Here is a 26,955-nt window from a genome sequence, read left to right on the forward strand (position 1 = left end):
ATATGCTGGTCTTCATAGGTAAGGATAGAGGATAAAATGTTGGGACATTAAGAGGCAAATTTTTAAAACACTGGTTAGTCCATTTAGACAGGTCTTATTTTCCTGGATGAAAGGTGCTTAGGTGTCTGAAATGAGAAGCTTAGAGAGAGTAATCAGAATCTTTGTTCCATGGTAGGGCGACACGGTTTGTGTAGCAGATAGAGCAGTGGCTCTCAACCTTTTTCTTTCCACTCACATACCACTTTAAGTATTCCCTATGCCATTGGTGCTCTGTGATTAGTAAGGGATTGCTTAAGGTGGTATGTGGGTGGAAAGAAAAAAAGTTTTAAAAACCACTGTTTTAATCGTATCTAATTGACTTGTTATGTGCACGGTTTCAGAACTCCAAAGGAAATGGGCCAATGACAATTTTTCTCAAGCAAAATATTTCAGTAGCAATTGGGTCTAGAGCAGTGATTCTCAACCTTCCCTTCCCATTCACCTACCACCTAAAGCAATCCCTTAATAATCACAGAGCATTGATGGCATAGGGATTACTTAAAGTGGTATGTGAGTGGAAAGGAAAAGGTTGAGAATCACTGGGTTAGCGCAATGCTGTTACAGTGCCAGTGATCAAAGTTCAAATCCATCACAATCTGTAAGGAGTTTGTATGTTCTCCTTGGGTCTGCGTTGGTTTCCTCTGGGTGCTCCTGTTTCCTCCCACCCTTCAAAACCCTCCGGAGTTGTAGGTTACTTGTTTGAAATTGGATGGCATGGGCTCGTGGGCATCTTATCATGCTGAATGTCTAAATTTAAATCTAAACTTATATCTAAAAACAAGAGGCCATAGATTTAAGGAGAGAGGAAAAGTTTAAAAAATGAATTGGAGGGTAATTTCCCCACTTTCCCCCAAACATAGTTTATATCTGGAGCTCTCTGCCAGAGGTACTGGAGGAACCAGACGCAATCATTTAAGTTTACAGACATCTAAGACAGGCAAGAGATAGGACATAGATCTAAAGGGGATTACTATACCTAGACGCATTCCCCTTGTCCTCACCTACCACTTCATCAGCCTTCGTATCCAACAATTTCAGTCACCTACAACATGATCCTACCACCAGACACATCTTCCTCTCCCTGCCTTCTGTAGGGTCTGCTCCCTCTGTAACTCCCTAGTCCACTCATCACCTCTTTGGCAACTTCCCCTGTGGCCGCAGTAAGTGCCACACTTGCACCCGTACCTTCGCCCTCACCCTAATTTGGGGCCCCAAACAATTATTCTAAGTGAAGCAGCGCTTCAGTTGTGAATCTGTGGAAGTCACCTACTGCATTTGATGCTCCCATTGCGGGAGAGACACTGGGAGCAGACTGGGAGATTGCTTCACTAAGAAATTTCACTCTGTCCACATTAATGGCAGGAATCTCCCAGTGGCCAATTCGTTTAATTTCAGTCACCTGCAACATGATCTCACCACCAGATACATCTTCCCCTCCCTGCCTTCTGTAGGGACCGTTCTCTCTGTAACTCCCTAGTCTATTCATCATCTCCTTGGTACCTTCCTCTGTGGCCGCAGTAAGTGCCACCCTTGCATCCCTACCTTCTCTCTCAGCACACTTGCGCTAACGTGTCTGTCCATGGCCTCATGCACTGCCAAACCAAGGCCACCTGTAAATTGGAGAAGCAACACCCAATATTCTGTATGGGCACTCTCCAACTGGATGGCATTAACATCGACTTCTCTGAATTCTGCTAGCCCATGCCCTGTTCTCCATCTCTTCCCTATCCTTCAGTTTTCTTTTCTCCAGCTCTCCTCTCCATTCCCTCTCTATTCACAGAGTCATCTCCCTCCCATTGTTTGCTGGTGTGCCCTCCCTCCTTTATTACCTCCTGCCTGTGGAACTGTACTCCTGCCCCTCCCCCTCACCATTTAGCTTGGTCGCCTTCCTACATTGTGGTCATACCTTGATGAAGAGCTCAAGTCTGAAATGTTGGTTATGTATCTTCATCTTTGCTATACAAAATCTGCTGCTTGACCTGCTGAGTTACCCCAGCATTGTGTTTTTACTTCAATCATGGTGCTGGAGATGAGCAAAATAATTTGGACTTGGTGGGCCAAAGGCCATCCAACTCAATGACAAAGTCCATGGTGCAAATGAACATTAAATGGGAGAATGGGTGGAAAGAACTTGATGAACCAAATAATTTCAATGCAAGGTTGGAAAAGTGAATGTCAGATTAGTTCAATATCTGATCCAGATTAGTTCAATATCTGATCCACAATAATTAAATTCTGTCCAACTTTTGTGAAACATGGTTATACTTTGACCTGTTTACATAATGAGATCTCACTTTTTGAGGCCTCTTCCTTCACTTGATAGTTTGCACAAGCCAAACATTAATCAGTAATTACAGTTTTCCTGTTATACAAGTAAACACAAATATTATGCAACTATGATATTTTTGAATGATTCTAAATTGTAAAGGTAAACACTGAATAAAAGGTATGATTAAAATACAATTTGCTATATCTTCATTCCTTTAAAATATTGAGGTAAATGACTAGTTGCATAGCAAATTGTTGCTTTACAGAATAATGAAAAAGCACTCAGATTAAAGCAGTATCATGCAAACTACAGCATTCCATAATATGCTAATCTATTCCCATTGAAGTCATGCACATAAAACTCCCAATGGAAGTCTTCTGAAAGCCTGAATATTTCCCCAATCAACAACTCAAAGCAGTTAGGACTATTTTACTCTCAGACAAAGAGGCTTGCTCCAGGGATTGAGCCCACTGCAAATTTTTTTTCAAAATATACACACTCAACTGTTTACTTTCGTGTCCATGTAACTTCACTTTTACCTTTGGCCCCTTCCTGAATTCAATGTTTAAGCCATAGATTTTCATCCCAATATGCATCATCTGTCCCAGGGGACCTGACAAATCTTAACCATTCTTAAATTATCTATGGATACAAAAAGAATCTTCCTCTGGCAAATTCACTTCAACCAGCTGCCTTTTAAGCACTTAACTGAGTCCAAGTTGAATAAAAGGCTGAAGTGTGGCCTGCTGCAACAGGACCAGTCCCTGTGCCTGTGGACTTCTGCAAGTTCAAATAATAATCGTGTTTGTCAGATGTGCCTGATCTGTAAACAGGGCATAGTTTGAATCTTACCTATAGGGTCTTCCACTGGGATGAGAGCTTTCAGGAAACTGAGCCAAAACATCACCTGATTCAATTGAATTTCATATGGTTCCTCTAGACTGAAAAGCACCAAATGGATAGCAGTCGAATCATTTGTTGCAAAATAGTCATAACAGCAGTGGTAGGTAGGGTTGCCAGAGAACTCCCAGACATTAAAATCACCAACACCTAAGAAGAGAGGTGAACGCTCAAGTAACATAGAGATGCTTAATAAATATTTCAAAAATCAGATGCAAGTTAAAAGTTGCATGTACTCCGTTTAAAAATTTGAATGATTAAAGTAATAATAACAAATGGTGAAATAATCCAAGTACAGCTGTGAAAGTGCTAGAGAAGCTTAAATGGCAGCTGTACATCTCCTGAGAGTGAAAACCAACCACAATATTATCAGTATAGCTCATCTAAACAAGTGGTTCTCAACCTTTTTCTTCCCACTAACATACCACTTTAAGTAATCCTATGCCATTGGTGCTCTGTGATCAGAAAGGGATTGCTTAAGGTGGGATGTGAGTGGGAAGGGAAGGTTGTGAATCACTGCTCTTGACCCAATTGTTACTGAAATATTTTGCTTGAGAAAAATTGTCATTGGCCCGTTTCCTTTGGAGTTATGAAACCGTGCACACATCGAGTCAATCGGATATGATTAAAACCGAGGTTTTCAACCTTTTTCTTTCCACCCACATACCACCTTAAGCAATCCCTTACTAATCACAGAGCACCTATGGCATACTTAAAGTGAGTGGAAAGAAAAAGGTTGAGAACCACTGATCTAAACTGACACCTGATTGCCAGCCATCAAACATCTGTACCAATCAAATGTTTTCAACTGAGATTTAATGATTAATGCCTGCAGGCTGTTTGACTGGGAGGAGTATCACATCCAAGCCATGACTTACATGCACCAGGTTTCCAAACAAGCATACAACCAGCAGTAATTGTTGATTTACCCAAGTAAGGGGCCCCTTTGCTCCCAAAGATATCTATTCTGAAGACCACTGTGAAATCTTTGTAGATGTGATGGCTGAGATCAGGTGGCCAAGAGTGAGAATTCAAACTAGTTCCTTCCTGATAAAACTACTTATCTACTCAACACAATCTAGACCAAACATTTTTAAAAAAAAACCTTACATTCCACTTTAGGTATTCCCTGTGCCTTAATTGCTCTGTGATTAGTAAGGGATTGCACAAGGTGGAATGTGGGTGGAAAGAAAAAGTTTGAAAAACTACTGTTTTAATCGTACTTAATTGACTCGTGTGTACACGGTTTCATAACTCCAAAAGAAATGGGCCAATAACCATTTTTCTCAAGCAAAATATTTCAGTAACATTTGGGTCTAGAGCAGTGATTCTCAACCTTTTTTCCCCCTCTCACATACCACCTTAAAGAAGTCCTTACCAAATCCACAGCATTTATGGCATAGGGATTACTTAAGGTGGAATGAGAGGTTGCCCACCCCTGATTTAGACAGTACTTCCAAGAAGAATGTGGTATAGTTTTAAATTTCCAGAGTAATTGTTTCACAAACACCATAAATTGATTAACTGAGGCCCTGAGGTATTAAATAAACCAGTGGTTCTCATCCTTTTTTATTTCCACTCACATACCACTTTAAGAATTCCCTATGCCATGGGTGCTCTTTTGTAAAGGATTGCTTAAAGTGGTATGTGGGCGGGAAGAGAAAGGTTGAGAACCACTGAAATAAACCTTCTTTAAAGGTTTACTGCAGTTGCAATTATTGCTTTTAAAATGCTGCTTCAACTATTCAAATGGTAATTTCTAACAATGCAACACAGAAATTAAAAGGCAAGTTTAATGTTACTAAATCAGAACAGTAAATATATCTTCCATATAGAAAATGCTTTTGAATTGACAAGTGCCAGCTAAGAGCTCCAGGGAACCAAGCTTTTCCTGCTGCATTAAAGGAAACATTTCTTACCATTAACATTCGCTTGTTGTATGTCAATTGCTTTAGTGCTCTGGTCATCGACTGCATAGTGCAGATTGTGAGTAGGTGAAACAAAAGCTTGGAGCATGCCTTTGGTTAGGCTGGGTTCAAACATCATGCTCCGACTCCTTACACTGACATTTTCACAGCCAGGGTACAGATTCGAAATACTCACTGAAACTTGAAAAGAGACAGGTCAATCAAGTCATGTATTTATAAATTTAACTTGTGAATCTTCTCAAAAAATAATTATATAACAATTTATTAAATGTTATGAAATTAATAAAATGGGGAAGGGAACATTGTTTGATAATTGGAATACAGGCTCAGAAGACAACATGGTACTTGATAGAGCCGTTGAGACATTCCCAATGCTTTGCTTGGAGACTTGTGTGGGCCACGTGTAATTTTGTCGGCCTTTCCCATTTTAATTTCAGCCTGATTTACAGAATCTCAAATAATTTTATTGACACTCTGACCAATGCATTAGATATTAAAGTAATTGCTTCCAATATTTTTCACATTTTGGTGTAAAAGCCATATTATTCATTCATCCTGGTTTTTTTTAATGCATGTAATTACCACAAGGTTTTTCTTTTTTTTTCTTCTTTGGCCCTTTGTTCCAAGTCTACTAAATTTGCGTGTTCATTTGGACAGGGAAGGACAAAACATGAAGGACTATTCAATTATCTGAGGTAAATTTCAAAAGAAAATTGGAAAACATTCAATTTTTATATTGGAATTATGAAAATCCATATTAATGGATTTGGTTTTTAGACCTGGCTCTTGAAATTCCACAAGGGGCAAGCAAAAAGTCAAGCTTGACAACTGATCTATCCAAGTCAAATGTCTCATGTTTGCTCTAATCCATGTTAAATTGTATATTAAGATAAAAACCCTTTAAAAAAAAACTATACAAATTTCATAATAAAATTGACAAAATAAAGTGCATTGATTGCAATTTTTTTGGAATACTTTATTTAAAAAATTTCAATTACAATACAAATACTCCCGTCCCCCTTCCCTCACCCTCCCAAATCCCACCTTCCTCCCTCCCTGTGATAGACCCAAAGTAGGGAAAAAAATGGAGATTTAGGCAAAGTTATAAATTAAGTCGCCATGAATCAAAATCTCATCGTCACAGCAGGCACCAGTGAATTCAACATTTTAATCCCATATAGGGTTAAAATAAGGGCTCCACATTTTAGAAAAACAAGCTAATTGTCTAATAAATTACATGTTATTTTTTTCCAATGGAATGCATGACCTCAACTCCATATGCCATCTCTGTAATCCTAAGTCAATCTCATCTTTCCAAGTAATAGCTACACATTTCCGTGCTAGACACTGCTAATCTTAAAAATGCAATCGGATACTTAGTCAATCTCAAAACTAAACCCAGTAAAAACAATGTAGGATCCATAGGTAATTGAATCTTTAACACCTTCTCTCAAAGATCCTTAAGTCATGTCCAAAAAAACCTTAACTTTATTACAGAACCAAGTCGAATGTATAAATGTACCTACATCTTTAGAACATCTGAAAAAATCAAATTGTATCTCTTTAATTATTGAGGAGTTAAATAGAACTGATGTAAAAAATTTAAATGAACCAACCTATACCTAACATTAATAATCTTTGTCATACTATCCTTACCTATAGACCTCCAATCATTTTGCTCAATTACAATACCCAAATCACTTACCCATTTTAATCTCAATTTATGGATATCTAACTGAGGCATTTTATTTTGCAATAATTTATGCATTTCAGAAATAATTTTTTTAATATCTTCTGTAAGTAAAATTTCAAAATTTGACTGTTTTGGTAATCTTAAAGTATATCCCAAATTATCCAATAATAAAGCTTTATCTTGATAGTAAGCAAAAAGAGTATTATTTGGAATTTCACATTTCTCCTTCATTCTTCGAAATCATTGGTTGCAATTTGTGCATCTCCACAAGTGAGCACAGCACTGGGGCTTTATTTGGTAAAATACATCAACTTTGACATAAACATTTTTTATGCAGAGAATGAGCATTAAAAGCAAGATGCAATCAGAAGATGGGAAAACTGGACTGAAAAATTGCACGTCATAAGAAATAAAGACTAAGGGCAGAAAGAGGCCACTTGACCTTTTGAGCTTAATCCACTATTCTCAATGTAGACAGCTGATCGTCTCCCTCTCCACATCAACTTTTGATGCAAAGTTATCTTTTTCCTTCTTAAAAATATTCAGTGACTTTACCTCCACAACAATGGGAGCAAATTTAATAGGGTCACCACCAGACGATGGGTGGCACAGTTTGCACAGGGGTTAGCACAATACCTTTACAGCGCTAGCAATCAGGACTGGGGTTCAAATCCCAGTCTGTAAGGAGTTTGTACGTTCTCCCCACGTCAACGTGGGTTTTCCCTCGGAGATCTCATTTCTTCCCACTGTTCAAAACTTAATGGGGTTATAGGTCAATTGGGTAGCTGTAGTGTGTGGAGGATATGTGATCTCCCTGCCTGTCTGGAATGTTTGTATCGTGGGTGGTTACATGTCCTTCCTGTCTGAAACTTATTCAGAAGTCACTTCATTTGTGGACTCTGGCCACCCATTAGCGCACACCTTGCCATTGGCTAACTTAAATCACCTAGGGTCATCATTGGCTAGAAGCACAGATTAGCACTGTATAGAACACCAACACACAGCACATTCTCCCTCTGCCTTGTGGTCCAAGCCCCAGACATCGGGGGGGGGGGGGGTGTGTGTGTGTGTGTGTGTGTGTGTGTGTGTGTGTGTGTGTGTGTGTGTGTGTGCGCGTGCCCGCGTGTGTGTTTGTAGCATGAGTGGGTCAACTATAGGTTTACTGTTCTCGGAGTCCAACCAAAGTCCGAGGTGGATGTTTATGTCATCACTTAAGTGAAATAGTGATTGAGTACTTTTTAACATTCTCCCGTTTCTTTCCCGTGTGTTCATTGTAACACTTGTGTCCAGTGTCTGTGAACCCACCAAACCTGATAGTCTTCCCAACTCATAGGCTGAAATGGCCTGTTATTGTGCTGGACGTCTGTTTTTTTGAAAATTTTGTTTATTAATCATAATAAATCATACAATAAAAGTACGAACAAATGCATGATATTTTATCCCATACAACCACCCACCCCTCCCCTCTAAACTACCTCAAAAGAAAGAAAGGAGATCAAATAACATGACACCCTTCAATTATTTGCCGTGGTTTGGGACAACACCATTAGTGTGTGGGAGAAAAAATATTAATAATTCAATTGCATATATTCCATATACAGGCTCCAAGTTTTAACAAAAAAGGAATAATTATTACATAAATTATATTATTATTTTTTCCAATGGAATCTCATTTCCAAATGCCATCGTTGAATACTCAAGTTAGTCTCATATTTCCAAGTAATTGCCAGACATTTTCTAGCTACAGCTAGGGCCAGTCTCAGAAAAGCAATTTGAAATTTATCTAATTTTAGCTCCAAACTCAATTTCTTAATATAACCCAATAAAAATACCAGAGGATCAAGTGAAATTTTAAATTTGAAAATAACTTCTAAAAATTCCCTAATTTTATTCCAAAAGGTTCGACTGTCTCACATAACCAAATAGAATGTAAAAAATAACCAACTTCCTTCTGACATCTAAAATTGTGCTGCATGTCTAAATTAAAAATTAATATATGACTGATGAAATTTCTTACTTCAGTCTTGAGTCCTGTATTGAGGGGTATTGAGCATTATCCTTGAATGTCCATCCAGGGACACCTCCTCCCCACATCCAGGGACACCTCCTCCCCACATCCAGGGACACCTCCTCCCCACATCCAGGGACACCTCCTCCCCACATCCAGGGACACCTCCTCCCCACATCCAGGGACACCTCCTCCCCACATCCAGGGACACCTCCTCCCCACATCCAGGGACACCTCCTCCCCACATCCAGGGACACCTCCTCCCCACATCCAGGGACACCTCCTCCCCACATCCAGGGACACCTCCTCCCCACATCCAGGGACACCTCCTCCCCACATCCAGGGACACCTCCTCCCCACATCCAGGGACACCTCCTCCCCACATCCAGGGACACCTCCTCCCCACATCCAGGGACACCTCCTCCCCACATCCAGGGACACCTCCTCCCCACATCCAGGGACACCTCCTCCCCACATCCAGGGACACCTCCTCCCCACATCCAGGGACACCTCCTCCCCACATCCAGGGACACATCCTCCCCACATCATTGGCAGGACTTTATAAATTTCAATGTAATTCCTTCCTCATCCTCCAGAACTACATTGTATGCAAAACCTAAACGACTTCATCCCTCGTTCAGCTGGACCACCATTCCAGGAATCAGCCTGGTGAACATTTCCTTCACTCTCTCAATGTAAAGTGCATTTTTGTTTTGGATTCGAGAGAAAAACTCCACAAAATACTCCGGTTGTCTCCATAATCCCCTGCATCATCGTTGCATAACATCTTTGCTACTGTACTCAAATAGTCTTTCAATGAAGGGCAACTATACATAATACAGAAGACTCGTAAGTAGTAACATTAGAGACGGCACTTTTGGTCAGCTGAAACATTGTAGTCGACATACTCGTGCATTATGGGAGAGAAAGCAGGATGAACCGGAAGTTAAAAATCAAACAAGTAGATTGATCAGAGTGGGATTGGAAGGAGGAAAACTAGTGGTAACTCAGAGAAAAAGAGATGATTTATGAGCAAGGCTAAGAATTTTAAATGTAAATCTATGGGATGGGAACAAATGAATAATCGCAAGATCAGGATGTCAACAAAGGATGGAAGAGGACGGCATGAGGTGCCAACTCACATGAATAAATTTTGACTTTTTAAATACTATTTTATGCAGTTGAGTCATTTAAAACACTGGAAATTCAGGCAACAACTGTTGCCATTTCACAGGAATGATTGGACCACAGTGCAGGTGGCAAATCCCAGAGTTACAAAATTACATTTGCAACATTGGATTTCTGTTGCAATCAGGCCTCAAAATGACAATTAGATACTTAGGCCATCATTTCAGACTGTGCCCATTTTAAAAAGCGATCTTGTCATGCAGGCTGTAAATACTGAACTAATCTGCATTTGTGTTGCAGTAGATTTTCTTGAAGTCCAAGAGAGCAAATATCCTAAACGATTGCTGGCATTTTTATTGGTAGATTTGACTGTCTAACGCTAGTGCAGTACAGGGCTAATTTTTTTAGGTGCCAGAGCTCACTAAAAACAGCAACAAGAAGGTGCCGGAGCTGGAGCAGTGCTCCGGTGAGCTCTGGCAGCACTGCACCCTTGATGATAAACTTGTAAAGCTGTTTCTGTGAATTTGATGCCAGGAGGAGAGAGAACAAGTTGGCAGCAAGATAAGATCAGACTCCAAATTAAACTGGTGTCAAAGTAAATGCAACATAGTATTGGACATAGTACAAGTATTGGAATAATGCACGATCATGAAACAAAATGGGGAGTGTAAAAAAAAATCATGAGAAAATCCACCTGCAACACAAATATCTATCTCAAAAAATGACATCACAAAATGTGTCTATTGACTGGCACATTTAGAGATAGATTGGTGACTGAGTGAATTCTGGTGGTTATGGATTTACAAGTTTTCATTTTGGATAAGGGAATCAGACTTGCAGCCATAAGCAGCGAAAACTGACTCACGCACATAAAAGTTGCCTGGTGGCTATACCAGTTACTGTCTTTCAGCAAATATACTGTCAGTTGGTTGTTGAACATTTACATCAATCCCTGCCTTTACTTCTGTAAATTGGCATGATGCATTTGATAAGACACCTGGGGAAGTGACTTTTGTTTTCTGGTAAAACCAGCCCACACTCCTAACGGCTGTTTGAATTTATCTGGAACACGCACATCTCGGAGCAGAAAAAAATGTTACTTCAATGTTCTATGTCTGTTAATCTAAGTGAAAGTGGCTTTGATGACTCAACTTTATCCTCTTGAGACAATGCTTTCTTTCTTTTCTAGCAACTCCATTTCAAGTGCACATCCATGGTGATTGCAAATGGACAGATTTGGTCTTATCTTGGTCTCTGCAGATGAACCAGTTGTGATCACTGACCAATATTCCCTGCAGGCAAAAAGCGATGACTTGGAACGAGGAGCTCGTGAGAGCAATGCAAAGTTTTGGTCAGTAGAAACATTGTAGTTGAACAGTCATGGTATATGGGAGAGAAGGCAGGAGGAAAATGAAAAAAATTGAACCTTCCATTATCAGTTGTTCCCCAGTTTCTCTTAAAATAGGTTTGCACACGTAAATAACTAATTCACAAGGCAGCATTAGAACATTTCCTTATGTCACTACGAACTAAGCCAAAGTCAAATAAAAACCATCTCAAAAGAGGTCATGATCAAAAGGCAAACATATTTTTACTTTCTTATTACTCTTGTTAACTTCCTCTCATCTATTTTTAAGAAATCACACAGAATATCTGCTATACCAGAAACCAATATTTAGTGCACAACTTCAAGCCATTATAATACTGATCAAATTTAATCAGTCATAATTACATTTATGCCCATGAAGAATAATGAAAATCTAGCCATTAATAGAACAAAGGTTGGCCTCAAGCAATGAAGAAAGTTACAAAATTTTAACAGTGTCAAATGGTAAAACCAATTTTTGTGTACATTTCTATGCAAGCAATATTTAGAAGATTTGAAATTTTTTTCCTCAACATTTATATAAAATACATGAAAGTAGTTTAGCTGATCCTGACTGTCTTGGGGGCCAATGTGAGTTGATGTCATTATACATGTTCAATGCACAGAAATTCTTACTTGCAGCAGCCAAACAGGAATGCAAGATACACCAACGACAAAAATGAAAGTTAAAATACCACAATATGCCAAGACAGAAAAAAGAAAATATGCGTTAAAGGATAGTAAATAAATATTCATAGTTGCAGTTGGTGCAACAAAATAAAATTAACATTTCAGTAGTGCAGACAGATCTTTTGGTGGTCCTGGAGTAGTTTATGGTGAGAGTAATACAGGGAGTTTCAAGAGCCTGATAGTTGTGGAGGTGCTGGACTTTAGGTTTTTGTACCTTCTACCTGAAACGACAAGTGAGAAGAGATTGCGTTCAGGGGTCCTTCACATTGTTGGCTGCCCTCGAGGCATTGTCTCACAGAGATATTTTCAATGGATGAGAGGTTGGAGCTTGTGATGGTCAGAAGTAGGATCGCTACTTTCTGCAGTTTTTTTTTTGCTTTCCAGGGCATTTGAATTTCCAAACCAGGTCATGATGCAATCAGACAGTACATTTTCCAGAGGACATATTTAGAAGTTTGACTATTTGATGACATGCCAAATCTCCTCAGATTTCTTCAAAAGTAGGGTTGCTGAGGCAGAGGAGAAAGTAGAGGTGTGACATCTACTAGCATTTAACTGGTAGAAAGCTGACCATTGAAAATTGTGTGGAGTTCTTCTTTTTCTCCCTACTGAATGTTTCCTGACATTAGCTAAAATGTTCAAACGAAAAGGAAAACAATACAACTAAATGAAGACCAAAAAAAAATCACAAATTAATTGAATGGAGATATTAATAAACTTAAAAGCTCCATCAGAATCAATACCACCATCAATTGGGTGTAACCTTATTGTAGATACTGAATACAGCAGCCTTGCCTGGATTATTAATACAATTTAATAAAATAAAATGAGATAATATTTAATTTTGACCAGTCAATTAGAACATTCTTTCAAAATGAGAATGCTTAACTAATACAGACGGTGTTTTTACTCAAAGGGAAATCACCACTGTTATATCAACCCTTCAGATGACAACTTAGATTGGTTAATGATACCTGTTGGTTTTGATGATGATGGGGAAGGAGGATAACGGGTTGAATTGGTTGACGATAGCCTTGGTCTGCGTCTCCTGAAGAAGCTTCGGAGAAGTCCACATTTAAGAGATTCTACAAGTGTTGTTTTTCCTGAACCCGAGTGTCCAAATAATTTGAGCTTTATTCGGACCTGGGAATTCTGAGAAGGCCTAAGCTGTTGAATGAAAATTCCTCTGTGTGTATCCTAAAGCAAAGCAACAGAATTAAGAGAGATACATTGATTGACAGTTTTCACAGGAGTGTGAAGGGGGTCGGGGGGTGGTCATCAGAGACTGCAGTGATCGTGGTACAGCACATTCCCAATTATCCAAAAACCACTCAACCGAAATTCCCAGTTATCCAATTTTTTTTCGCAGCAACATGATGTCACAATTTGGAAAAAAATTCACCCGACATGCTCGTGTAGGGCTCTGAAACATTGCCAGCGCAGTTTGGTAACATCAGTGAGCGACTGGAGGCAGTCGGTGGGTCAGGCAATGCATGGGGAGATTGTCCTCATTTCAGGTAACTCTCTCCTCTCTCTCTTTCCATTTCTTCTTTACCCTACACTGTACTTGTTTCTCTGCTTGCCCCCAGAGTTGGCATCATAACAAATCAAAGGGGAGGGGGATTTTTCGATGGTGTCGGATTGGTGTGTGTGTGTGTGGGGGGGGTAATTGGAGCAAGGACCTTGGGCTCCTGGGCAGGTTCGATGATGGCAGTGGGGAGGTGTTGGGGATTGGCAATGGCTGATACAAATATCCTACTGATGCTACTGGACTGCTTAAAGCCATTCCTCAGTTATCCAAAAAAATGCAATTAACCGATATACGTCCGGTTCCGAGCATTTCAGATAATTGGAAACGTACTATATATTTTAGATTATTGCACATATCATTGAACAACATTGTTGAAATACGAAAGATGATGTGACAAAAAAACATTAAAATTAGTGAGTGCATACATTTCAAAATACAAGTATAGATCAAAGCTAAATTCTTTTTGAAATCCTTTAATCCTATAAGGATGTACAGAGGATGAAATGGTGCAAGCAAACTTCAACAGCCAATACAAACACTGCCTCTAGAGGGAGTGGTTTCTTTCTTCTGATCCAACACAGACAGATATGCATCAAAAGCACCATTATTTTTCAGTCATAATCATTTGCTGGAAAAAAATTCCAGCAAAGGATGATGTTAATCAGGGATTCTAAATAATATTGTTCATTGGAGTAAAACACAGAAGTCCGCAGATGCAGTGATTGAATTAAAAACACATTGCGAGAGAAACTCAGCAGGTCAAATAGGGTACTTTTATCATGGCTTGGCTTTGTGAACATGACCAACGTTTTCAGGCTTGAGCCCTTCATCAAGCTCCAAGCAAAACAGACAGGAGACTAAATAAGAAGGTAAGGGGGTGAAGGAAGATTGGGGCGGGGACGAGCATCGTCAACAATCAAGAGGCCTTAGGTGGATGTGGATAGGAATGCTATAGTTATATCTCTTTGCCTCCTGTGGACAGTGCATTTATGCAAGTACTTTATTTTAGCACCCTGTCCATTAAGATGGATGGATTTAACTGCATTGTAACAAGAGGACAAAATGAAATGCTTCTTAAAACAGTTTCTATACAATATTTCATGATCAATGTTAATGTACACTTTGTTGATTTTGATCAAATCCAAGTACAGCTTTATTTTGTGGCTTCCAAACTTTTATTTTAGTTAGAGTGGTTATGATTATAGAATCTTTCAATTTTAATTGCATCTGCAGCAGGAGAACAATCTCCCATGTGAGAAAGAGAGAGGCAAAATACAGTAATTATTCAGTGAGCTATGAAGTATTATTACATTTAGACAAGGTAAATAATTTAACACTTTTATGAAGTTTGGAAAACTCTTCTTCAGACCCAAATAAAGTTAAACACAATCTGCTCGAGGAAATCAGCAGACCATGCAGCATCAGTGGGAGAAAAAAGAAAAGTCAGTACAAAGAGGGCAGTGTGGAGGAGCAAGGGAGAGGCTCGTGTGGGATTGGTGAAGCATGACAGACAGAGAGAGAAAGAAAGGCAAGAACAATGGGTCAGGTGGAGAATGTCAAGCCACAGAGAACCGAATGAGCAATTAGAAGACAAAAGCTGCCAGTGCTGGCATCTGATAAGAGAAGGCAACAAGAATTGGAAGAAACAACAATAATGCCTGTTTGTGCTCGAAGCTGGCACCATACACCTGGTAAATTTACATTAATGTTCCGTTCAGGACATCATTGCTTTTGCAGATAGTCACAGCTTAAGGTCTGCTTTCTCTTTCAGTCTCCCCATCTCCAATGTCAAAGAGCCACAAGGGCACACATCTTAAAATGCACCAGAAATCTGAACTGGAATTTCTAGCTTGATTGCCTGACCATTTCACAGGAATCTGTTCGCGTAATTACCACTGACAAAGTTAATACAAGCTGCCAAATGATTCACAAAAGGTGTGCTAACACATGCCATAGTCAAGATCTACTTCTTGTATGTGTGTTACCTTTTTAAGCCTGGCAAGCAAGTTGGCAACTTGTTCATGCTGCTCAGCTTTAGCAAGATCTTCTGCAGTTCTTCCATCCTGTTAAGCAATCAGTAATAAATCTAATTAGCCTGATTTCTGCTTCATTTCAGATCAAACATACGAGAAGTCTTTCTGCAATCTATAAATTTTATTTTCACACTCTTGGGTTAGAAGATGCCAAACTGTGCAACCAGACACTGAGCCAAGAGCTGCTTAGCAATTCATTTGCAAAGATTTTGAAATGAAACAGATTTACATGATGACTTCATGATAATTACTTCCTGCTACCACCACATTTAAATACAGTGTTTCAGCATGAATGCATAATGTAGGTAAAATGCAAGTTGAGAACAAAGAGAAAAACATCCACAAAATATCTCCCTTTGTCACACTGATAATTAACATGAATATGAGCATTTTTATCCAGAACACTGGTGAAGTTACAAAGATTTTTAAAATTAAGATTTGGAAGTTACCTTCAAGTCGCGCCAACAATTTTTTAAAATGACCTCTCCCTCCCCCACCACACACTCAAATATTTCAAAATCATTCAGTGCTGGTCAAAATATTGCTCATAAAAATCCATCAATTATTCCCGACAGGGTCTTTTTCAAAAGCCCTGCAAATGCTCACATTCCCATTCTTTCATACCAAGTAATTTATATAGAACCTGATTCTTTTTTTCTTCAAAATGTATAATTTCACATTTGTGTGCATTAAATTACATTTGGTATCTGTCCAGCAACTTTGTCTGCCTATATTATATTTGGATGCAGCTTCAGGGCTCCGAGCTGTCAGCTGAACAGAGGACCAGCTTATTCATTTGTTATTACCAGAGAATTAATTATTAATGTAATATCCATAAAAGTACATTTTTCAATGAGGCTGGCTGGTGCTCAAAATTCATAAGCAGGGTCTCAACTGTTGATTTAGTTCAATTCAAACACACACAAAAATGTGAACCTGCTTCTTCTCATAGTACTATCCTAATCATTCTGCATTGTGGACATTTCTGGTTGTTTTAGAGTTTCAAATCATTTCCAAATCAGGGAGAAACCCCAGTGTAAAATGGCACTCAGAAAACAAACATCTGGCATGCCTCATCCTTGTTGGTTCCAGCAACCTCTTGACACTTCAATTGGAATCATCATGTAATCAATCCTCTGAACTACATTTCGCACTAATATTTTTGCAGGGACAACATGAGCTGCAATAGGTTCAACAAGTTATATCCCCACACTGTCACCATGGGGACATGGACACAACTGTGCATTTCATCATTAAAAATTAATTAGCTGAAGTTCAAAACTCTGCTCTGTTCAGCAATGACTTCACTTTAACAAAAAGCAACCATTAGCATTTTAGCAGATGCACTAATCCAAAATTAACATATTTGCTTGAAGAAATACTTACATTTCCCTCTGCACAACCCCCCCCCCCCCCACCCCACCACCACCCCCAAATCCCATCTCCTACCATCCTTGCTCACTTTTGATTTTACTGTTTTTGCTGTTCATTCACTTGCTTTTTTGTGGTAAAAGAGTAAAATTAAAGGACCAAATCTGAGCAATATCTAATGAGGATCAAAATCTGCAATGAAGAATTTTAATTGAACTATGTACTTCTAAATTTACAGGAAGCAATACAGCAAAATCCCCATTATCAGGCATTCAATCAACCGGACACTCAAACAACTGGTAAAAAAAAATTGTGGAAATAAATAAGAATAAAATTTTAAACAAAAGTTTAAAATTGTGGCAGTAAATGTTCTCTGAAGCAACACACAAACATTCAGCCAGCGGAGTGTCCTGGTTGTGGCCCAGATACAGGAGCAGTATGAATATTTTCAATAAAGCGGTGTTTGAATAAAATGCTAGTGGCCAGGATGAAGAGCCAGCTGATGCCACTCACCTTTGGGGCAACTATCGCAAAGAGTCTTCCTATCTCTACCAAGTAGAAGTCGAAATCTTTATTGGTATTAAGTATATTAGTAAGACTTTATCTGTAAACGTGGGGATGGGGGGGGAGGGGGGGTTAGTTATGACATTGAAACGGTTAGCACAACACTGTTATAGCACCAGCGATCAAATTTAAATATGAGTTACGGAAATTACTTGATTGAAGTGAACTTTACATAATTAAAGACTAAAATACTGTTTTTTTCCCCCAAATTATTTTACATTTTGCACTTTCTTTTGCCTTTTAAACAGTGTACTCTTCTTTTAAATTTTTCACACTATGAACCATATTAACCAAAATACACACAAACATCTCCCTCTTGAATATACACAGTGTCATTTTCTCCCCTTTTCCCCCCTCCTTCCCACCCACTAAACGTTCAACACATACAACACATTAAACCCATTAAACAATGTCATCAAACAATGAAAATAAACAAGAAAATTGTCATCTACTTGGTCAGTTCATTTCGTCTTCTTCTCATTCTGTCATTTTAGGAGGTGGAGGTCCGTGGTAGGACTTCTCTGTTGTGTTCCATGTACGGTTCCCAAATTTGTTCGAATACTGTGACGTTATTTCTTATATTTTTTCCAATGCTGTACTCTCAGGCTCTCTTCTGATTTCCAGTTTTTGTATAGCTAAGGCTTAAATCTTTTTTGAGCTTCATCCAAATCGAGGCCAAGTTCTTTACTTCTTATATTACTTAGAAGAAAGATCTCTGGATTTTTTGATATGTTGCTTTTCGTGATTTTATTTAATACCTGATTTAGATCTTCCCAAAACTTTTCAACTTTCTCACATGTCCAAATTTCATGTACTGTTGTTCCTGTTTCCTTCTTACAGCGAAAACATCTATCTGATACTGTTGGGTCCCATTTATTTAACTTTTTGGGCATGGTGTATAGCTTGTGCTTACCTTGGTCCCAACAAAGCTTGAAAAACTCATGCAGTTTGGCATGCAGAGTTTTGCCGCCAGCCTTCCAGACTTCTGGGGGGATTCCATCCATACCTGCTGCTTTGCCACTTTTCAGTTGTTCGATTGCCTTATATGTCTCATCCAGGGTGGGAACCTCATCCAGCTCTAGCCTTAGGGGCTGTTGAGGGAGCTGGAGCAGGGCGGAATCTTGGACTGAGCGGTTGGTACTGAAAAGAGATTGGAAGTGTTCTGACCATCGGTTGAGGATGGAGATCTTGTCGCTGAGGAGGACTTTGCCGTCTGAGCTGCGCAGCGGGCTTTGGACTTGGGGTAACTCGAGATGGCAGAGGTCGACAGCATCGAGTCCACGCTGCTGAAGATCCAGCTGCGCTGGATGGGTCACGTCTCCAGAATGGAGGACCATCGCCTTCCCAAGATCGTATTATATGGCGAGCTCTCCACTGGCCACCGTGACAGAGGTGCACCAAAGAAAAGGTACAAGGACTGCCTAAAGAAATCTCTTGGTGCCTGCCACATTGACCACCGCCAGTGGGCTGATAACGCCTCAAACCGTGCATCTTGGCGCCTCACAGTTTGGCGGGCAGCAGCCTCCTTTGAAGAAGACCGCAGAGCCCACCTCACTGACAAAAGGCAAAGGAGGAAAAACCCAACACCCAACCCCAACCAACCAATTTTCCCTTGCAACCGCTGCAATCGTGTCTGCCTGTCCCGCATCGGACTGGTCAGCCACAAACGAGCCTGCAGCTGACGTGGACTTTTTTACCCCCTCCATAAATCTTCGTCCGCGAAGCCAAGCCAAGCCAAATAGCTTGTGCAACCAATTATATTGTATCATGCGTAACCTCATGTTTATTGTATTTCTCATGGTTCTGGAGCATAGCTTTTCCCATTTTTCATTTTTTATCTTTATGTTTAGATCTTGTTCCCACTTTTGTTTGGGTTCACAGCTTATTTCATCGTTCTCTTTCTCTTGCAGTTTGATGTACATGTTTGTTATAAATCTTTTATTTATCATAGTGTCTGTAATCACATATTCAAAGCTGCTTCCCAGTTTGTCCTTCAAGTAGGTTTTCAGTTGGTGGTATGCAAACATAGTACTGTGAGTTATATCATATTTGTACTTCATTTGTTCAAAAGATAATAAATTATTTCCCGAAAAACAATTTTCTATTCTTTTGATCCTTTTTCTCTCCCATTCTCTAAAGGAAAGGTTATCTATTGTGAAAGGGAAGAGTTGATTTTGCGTCAATAATAATTTTGGTAGTTGGTAATTTGTTTTTTTCCTTTCTACATGAATCTTCTTCCAAATGTTGAGCAGATGGTGCAGTACTGGTGAACTTCTATGTTGCACCAGCTTTTCATCCCATTTATATATGTTCTGGTATCTTCTCCCCTATTTTATCTAGCTCTAATCTGATCCAATTTGGTTTTTCCCTTGTTTGATAAAAATCTGATAGGTATCTTAATTTTGCTGCTCTATAATAATTCTTAAAGTTTGGTAGCTGTAAGCCCCCTTGTTTTTACCATTCTGGTAATTTATCTAGCGCTATCCTCTGTTTCCCTCCTTTCCATAAGAATTTCCTTATTATTTTCTTTAGTTCCTTGAAGAATTTCTCTGTTAAGGGAATTGGTAACAATTGAAATAGGTATTGTATCCTTGGGAAGATATTCATTTTAATGCAATTTACCCTTCCTATCAGTGTTAGTGGTAAATCTTTCCAATGTTCTAAGTCGTCTTGTAATTTCTTCATTAATGGCTGATAATTTAATTTGTATAGATGGCCTAGATTATTATCTAGTTGAATACCAAGGTATCGGATTGCTTGTGTTTGCCATTTAAATGATGATTTTCCCTTAAACTTTGTGAAATCCGCATTATTCATTGGCATCGCTTCACTTTTATTTGCATTGATCTTGTACCACGATACTTCTCCATATTCCTTCAATTTCTTATGTAATTCTTTTATTGATATTTCTGGTTCTGTTAAGTATACAATGACGTCATCTGCAAATAGACTGATTTTATATTCCTTCTCTTTTATTTTTATCTCTTTTATTTTATTTTCTGTTCTTAACAGTTCTGCCAAGGGTTCTATAGCTAACACGAACAATGAGGGGATAGTGGGCATCCCTGCCTAGTTGACCTGCTTAATTTAAATTGGTTTGATATTCGCCAATGGTCCCTTATATAATGCTTTAATCCAATTAATATATTTCTCTGTTAGGTTGAACCTCTGTAGTACTTTGAATAAATAATTCCATTCTACTCTGTCAAAGGCTTTCTCTGCATCTAAAGCAACCACCACTGTTGGCGTCTTATTTCCTTGTACTGCATGGATTAACTTACAGATATTTCCATTGTTCGTCTTTTCTTAATAAATCCAGTTTGATCTAGTTTTACTATTTTTAGTACACAGTCAGCCAATCTGTTTGCTAATAGTTTAGCTATTATCTTTTAATCTGAGTTAAGTAGAGATATTGGTCTATACGATGCTGGTGTTAGTGGATCTTTCCCCGTCTTTAGTATTACTGTAATTATTGCTGTTTTATATGAATCTGGCATGTTTTGTGTTTCTTCAATTTGGTTCATTACTTCCAGGAGAGGAGGAATTAATAAGTCTTTAAATGTTTTATAGATTTCTATTGGGAGTCCGTCCTCTCCCGGTGTTTTATTGTTTGGTAGCTTTTTTAATATATCCTGTATTTCCTCTATTTCAAATGGTTTTATCAATTTGTTTTGCTCCTCTTCTTGCAATTTCAGTAGTTCAATTTTAGCTAGAAACTCATCTATTTTGTCTTCTTTCCCTTCGTTCTCAGTTTGATATAATTGCTCGTAGAATTCCTTGAAATTTTCATTGATCTCTGTTGGGTTACATGTAATTTTTTGTCCTTTTTCCTTGATGTCAGTACCCTTCTTTTAGTTTGTTCTGTTTTAAGCTGCCAAGCTAGTATTTTGTGAATTTTTTTCTCCTAGTTCATAATACTTCTGCTTTGTCTTCATTATGTTCTTCTCCACCTTGTACGTTTGTAGTGTTTCGTATTTTATTTTTTTGTTTGCCAATTCTCTTCATTTTGTTGTATCTTCCCTTGTTGCTAGTTCTTTTTCTGTACTTACTAGTTCCCTTTCCAGCTGTTCTATTTTCCGATTGTAGTCCTTCTTCATCTTAGTTACATAACTTATTATCTGCCCTCTGATGAAAGCTTTCATTGCATCCCATAGTATAAATTTATCTTTCACTGATTCCGTATTTATTTCAAAGTACATTTTAATTTGTTACTCAATGAATTCTCTAAAATCCTGTCTTTTAAGTAGCATGGAGTTTAATCTCCATCTATACGTTCTTGGTGGGATGTCCTCCAGCTCTATTGCTAATAACAGGGGTGAGTGATCCAATAACATTCTAGCTTTATATTCCGTTTTTCTAACTCTCCCTAGGATGTGGGCTGACAACAGGAACAGGTCTATCCTTGAGTATGTTTTATGTCTACCCGAATAATATGAGTATTCCTTCTCCTTTGGGGGTTGTCTCCTCCATATATCCAAAAGTTGCATTTCCTGCATCGATTTAAACATAAATTTGGTTACTTTGTTCTTTCTGCTAGTCTTTTATCCAGTTTTGTCCATCTTTGAGCCAAAATAAAGGTTAAAGTCCCCTCCTATCAGTATATTCACCTGTGTATCTGCAATCTTCAAAAAGATATCTTGCATAAATTTTTGATTTTCTTCATTGGGTGCATATACATTGAGCAAATTCCAAAATTCTGAATATATCTGACATTTTATCATTATATACCTCCCTACTGGATCTATTATTTCCTCCTCTATTTTGATTGGTACATTTTTATTGTTAATATAGTTACTCCTCTGGCTTTTGAATTATATGATGCAGCCGTTTCGTGCCCTACCCAGTCTCTCCTTAATTTCTTGTGTTCCACTTCAGTTAGATGTGTTTGCTGCACGAATGCTATATCATTTTTTTCTTTTTTCAGTAAATTTAATAGCCTCTTCCTTTTGACTTGGTTATGTATTCCATTAATATTTATAGTCATATAGTTCAACATGGCCACTTCATACTTTGTTTACCTCTCATTTCCGCTTCCTCACCACCACATTTCCCCTATTCCCCATATCCATTTCTCTTTTTTTTTTTGAACGCACTGTATGACAGTACTTCTAAAACATAAAATATTTCAACCACTCCCACATCTAAAATTCCCTTAACCTCAAATGTTCCCCTCGCCCTCTCTGATTTGCCCCTTATCCCTTGCCGGGCAATCACAACTCCCCTCTCCATTTAGATTGCGAACCCTCTCACAAACGTCAACTGATTTCACAGTGACTGTCATTCTCTCCCACCCAACCCCCTCCAGAAAAGACTTTTATCTTCAGATATAACAAAGCTCACCCTCTTTTTTCTTCCCCCCTCTTTACTTCCTTTCTTCCCTTTTCCTTCCCTCCTTTAGTTCTTACTTATACATTATTTTTCCTCCTTTATATGTAGTTTGTCGTCATTCTTTATTCTTGTTACATCTCTTCATCTCTCTTTCTGTCTTTCAGGCATTCTGCAAATTCTCGTGCTTTCTCCGGATCCAAGAACAGTCTGTTTGCTGCCTTGGGATAACTATTTTAAGCACCGCTGGATATCTTAACATAAATTTATAGCCTTTCTTCCATAGGATCGATTTTGCTGTGTTAAACTCCTTCCTCTTCTTCAGGAGCTCAAAACTTGTGTCTGGGTAGAAATTTTTTTTTTGACCTTTGTATTCCAGTGGTTTTTTTGTCTTCTCTCATTTTTTTCATTGCCTTCTCCAATATATTTTCTCTTGTCGTATATCTCAGGAATTTTACTAAAATGGTTCTTGGTTTTTGTTGTGACTGTGGTTTCAGGGCTAATATTCTGTGTGCTCTTTCTATTTCCATTCCTTTCTGGCATTCCCAGGACTTTGGGGATCCATTCTTTTATAAATTATTTCATATCTTTGCCTTCTTCATCTTCCTTAAGGCCCACTATCATTATATTGTTTCTCCTACTATAGTTTTGCATTATATCCATCTTCTGAGCTAACAACTTTAACTTTTTTTTATCATTTTCTTCCAATTTTCTTTTTAAGTCATTCACTTCCATTTCTACCGCCATTACACGTTCTTCCACATTTTCTAATCTTTTCCCTACATCTGTTATGACCAGCTCTATTCTATTCACTTTTTCTTGTGTACTTTTCATTTTTCTTTTTATTTCACTAAATTCTATTGTCAGCCATTCTCTTAATGCTTTCATATGTTCTTGAAATTTTTTTAATCTATGTACTATCCATTGATTTTACCTTCTATTCCTCTGTGCAGAGCTTGGTGTTCTCCTTCTTCTTCTCCTGTGTCTGCTCTTGGGTTTGTGTCTTCTACTTCTCTTCCTTGTATCTGTGTCTCTTCTGACTTTCTTGTTGACTTGCTTGCCTCAGTTTGTTGGGTATTTTTTTTATGGTGTCTTGATGTTGGTCCTCTTCTTCTGGGCTGGTTATCTGTTGTGTCTCTGGTTTACTTTTTTCATTCTCACTCCTCCCGTTCCCGTTATTTTCTGTATCTTCCAGCTGGGAGCCTGCTGTCGGGTCTCTCTCAGCTGTTCGTGCTGTGGAGTTTCACTCCACAGTTGGTCCCCCCTCCCATCAGTGTTGTCTTTGTCGTGCGCATGCACGGTTGCGCACCTCTGTTTGGCTCTATAAGCCATCTTTGCAGACCTGCGTTCGATGGGTCGCGACCCTGCAGGGTCTCCACTGACCTCAGGGAGTGGGCTCTTCTTTCCACGGCAGGTCCTTGCTTCTTCGTACAGGTAAGGCCTTCACCTTTCTCTTCTGACATCTTTCTTTCTTCTTTCCTTCCTGTTATTTTTGGCTTTTCTTTCTTAGGTGCCATTTTCTCCACACTTTTATTTTTTATTTGCTGTGATTTGTGTGTCAGTGGGGCTTTTTTCCTTCTTTTCTGGAGAGGGCTAGTATTCTCCTACCGGCCACTACTCCATCTCGTGACTCCCCCTATAAACAGTGTACTCTTAATGCAGATGTATTAGGCATTGTAAGAGTGAGTCTCAATCAACTGGAACATTTGTATTTCCTGCATCAGTGCTGGATAATGGGAATTTTACAGCATTTGCTCCTTCAGTTATAAATTTTCAGCACAGGGCTTATTCTAAATTGGTGATGCTAAATTTTCAACCTGGGGACTAGCTTATAGTCACTCTTGCAACTTAATGGTATATGATCGGCTAAGATTTGATGTTTGATAAAATAAATGTCAACCAAATAAAAGATGGAATGCCTAAGATAAGGAATAGCCAACAAATAAAAAGGCAATTAGCATGTTGACATTTGCTTTAAGAGGAAGTGACTGTAAAAACAAGGGCGTCTTGCTCAAACTACACAACTCCTGTGATGCTGCATCTGGTATATCGTTCTAAGGACTGGGTCTCCCTACCCAAGGAGGTATATACTCACTAAAGTGGAACTGCAGCTGTGGTTCACCAGATTGATTGCTGGGATGGTAAGTTTGGTGCATGAAGAGAGAATAGTCAGATACATATTTAATTCTCTTGAGTTTTTAAAAATTAGGAGAAGTCTCACTGACATATATAACATTCTTATGGGGCAACAATGATTTTTGTCATGTCTGGGCTGTCCAAAATCAGGGGGTATAATCACAAATAAGCATTCAGGGCAGGTAGTGAAACATGGGATTGCTTTAACCAAGAAATCTCTGGAGGGTATGATCGAGTATATTCCAGACACATCAATGGATTTTTTGAAATCAAGAGATTTGAGTTAGACCAGGAAAGGAGATACTACATCAGCCTTGTTCTTATTAAATGGTGGAGTGGGCACAAGGAAAAAATGGTCTTTTCTTACTTCACATTCTCAAGTTGCTGCCAGATCTGTTGTGTATATGCATCATTTTTTTGGTTTTATTTGTCCTCTTTGATCAAGGCAGACCAACAGCAGTTCAACACTTCATTACCAGGGAGCTGATATCAGCTTCTCTTGTACACAATGGACATGAACATGTACACCTCAACTTCATATTATGCTCTACTTACATCAGCAACATTTCCATCAGTCTATTCAGCAATTTGTACTGTTTTGACTGAGTGTTTCTGTTTTAATCTCTTTATTTTCTAATTTCACACTACTGTCCTTGCCTGGACCTTTCCGATGCTGCTCAACATTCCAATATTCTTTTCATGCCTTTTATACAACACAGAATATTACACCACTGTACAGACCCTTGTGTTGACCAATATAAACTTGAACAATCTAAACCTCGCCTCCCTCACACCCATAACCCTCTATTTTTCTTGCATCCATGTACCCAAGAGTCTTTTAAATGTCCCTATTGCACCAGCCTCTACCACCACCCCTGACAATGTATTCCAGGTACCCACTACTCTGTGTAAAAGAAAAGTACTGGTCATCTCTCCCCCACCCTCAACCACTCTCCCCTCCCCTCAACTTGTACAGATGTCCTCTGGTATTTGGTACTGTTGTGCCAGGAAAAAGATGCTGGTGGCTCTCCACCCACTCCATGTCGATCTCCAAATCACCTCTCATCCTCCTTCACTCCAAAGAGAAAATCACTAGCTCAGTTAACCTTGCCTCATAAGACACATTCTCCAATCCAGATAACATCCTGGTGCCTAAATATTCTCCACAATACTTCTGTGCTTTCCCTGGAGTAGGAGTGGCCACGCAATGCCTTTACAGTGCCAGAGATTGGGACTGGGGTTTGAATCTCGTGCTGTCTGTAAGGAGTTTGAACGTTTTCCCATGTCTGCATGGGTTTTCCCCGGGGGTTCTGGTTTCCTCCCACCATTCAAAACATACCGGGATTTGTAGGTTGGTTGGGTGTAATTGGGCGACATGGACTCAAGCCTGAAATGGCCTGCATGTCTAAATTTAAATGTAAAAATTTGAAAATTATAAAAAACCCATCTGTTCCAAATTTACCCTCTCCAGTTCTTGCCTAACCCTAATCATAATTAGTCCACCCCCATAAAACATTCTATCATTTTGTCTACTTCTCTCCTTGTCCATTGCTCTGCTAAAGGTCAGGAAGTTGTGGTCACTGTCATCGAAAAGTTCACCCATTGAGAGGTCTATCACCTGACGAGCTTCATTACCCAGTACTAGATCTAGTATGGCCTCCTCTTTAGTCATAACCCTTTCAAAACCTTAATTTATAACCTTTCATAGTATTTAATAATTATTTCTGTTCAGTAAATTTAAAATTTTTGTATCCTGCCTCTTTGCTGTTTTCGTTTATCTTTTGAGTGTTTCCAATTTTTCTCCATTTCTAAAGACAGGTTTGAGATAAATGTCAATACCTCATTTATCTTTGTTGACTGCCACTGTTTTAAGTTTCAGTTAATTTGTCACATTACACAGGGTACTGTGAGATGGGCACTTCTGTGAGTGGTCTAACAGGTTAACTCTAACATAGGTGCCACTGAATCAATTAG

At 38.9% G+C, this 26,955-nt stretch overlaps 1 protein-coding gene across 6 annotated transcripts in view; it reads right to left on the reverse strand.

Moving 5' to 3' along the window:
• The window catches only part of dapk1 (death-associated protein kinase 1), a 262,641-nt gene that overhangs the window by 44,652 nt on the left and 191,034 nt on the right, over window positions 1-26,955 (reverse strand). For 4 of the 6 annotated variants that reach the window (XM_069929540.1, XM_069929528.1, XM_069929551.1 and 1 more), the window contains 4 exons: window positions 15,538-15,615; window positions 12,996-13,218; window positions 5,128-5,316; window positions 3,161-3,358 (listed from right to left, as the gene is read on the reverse strand). In XM_069929540.1, the coding sequence (XP_069785641.1) occupies window positions 3,161-3,358; window positions 5,128-5,316; window positions 12,996-13,218; window positions 15,538-15,615 (688 nt within the window). The remainder of the gene's footprint in view (window positions 1-3,160; window positions 3,359-5,127; window positions 5,317-12,995; window positions 13,219-15,537; window positions 15,616-26,955) is intronic. The other 2 variants (XM_069929535.1, XM_069929546.1) reach the window with 2 other exon arrangements.

Source organism: Narcine bancroftii, chromosome 1, assembly GCF_036971445.1.
Source record: "Narcine bancroftii isolate sNarBan1 chromosome 1, sNarBan1.hap1, whole genome shotgun sequence".
NCBI classification, from domain to species: Eukaryota; Metazoa; Chordata; class Chondrichthyes; order Torpediniformes; family Narcinidae; genus Narcine; species Narcine bancroftii.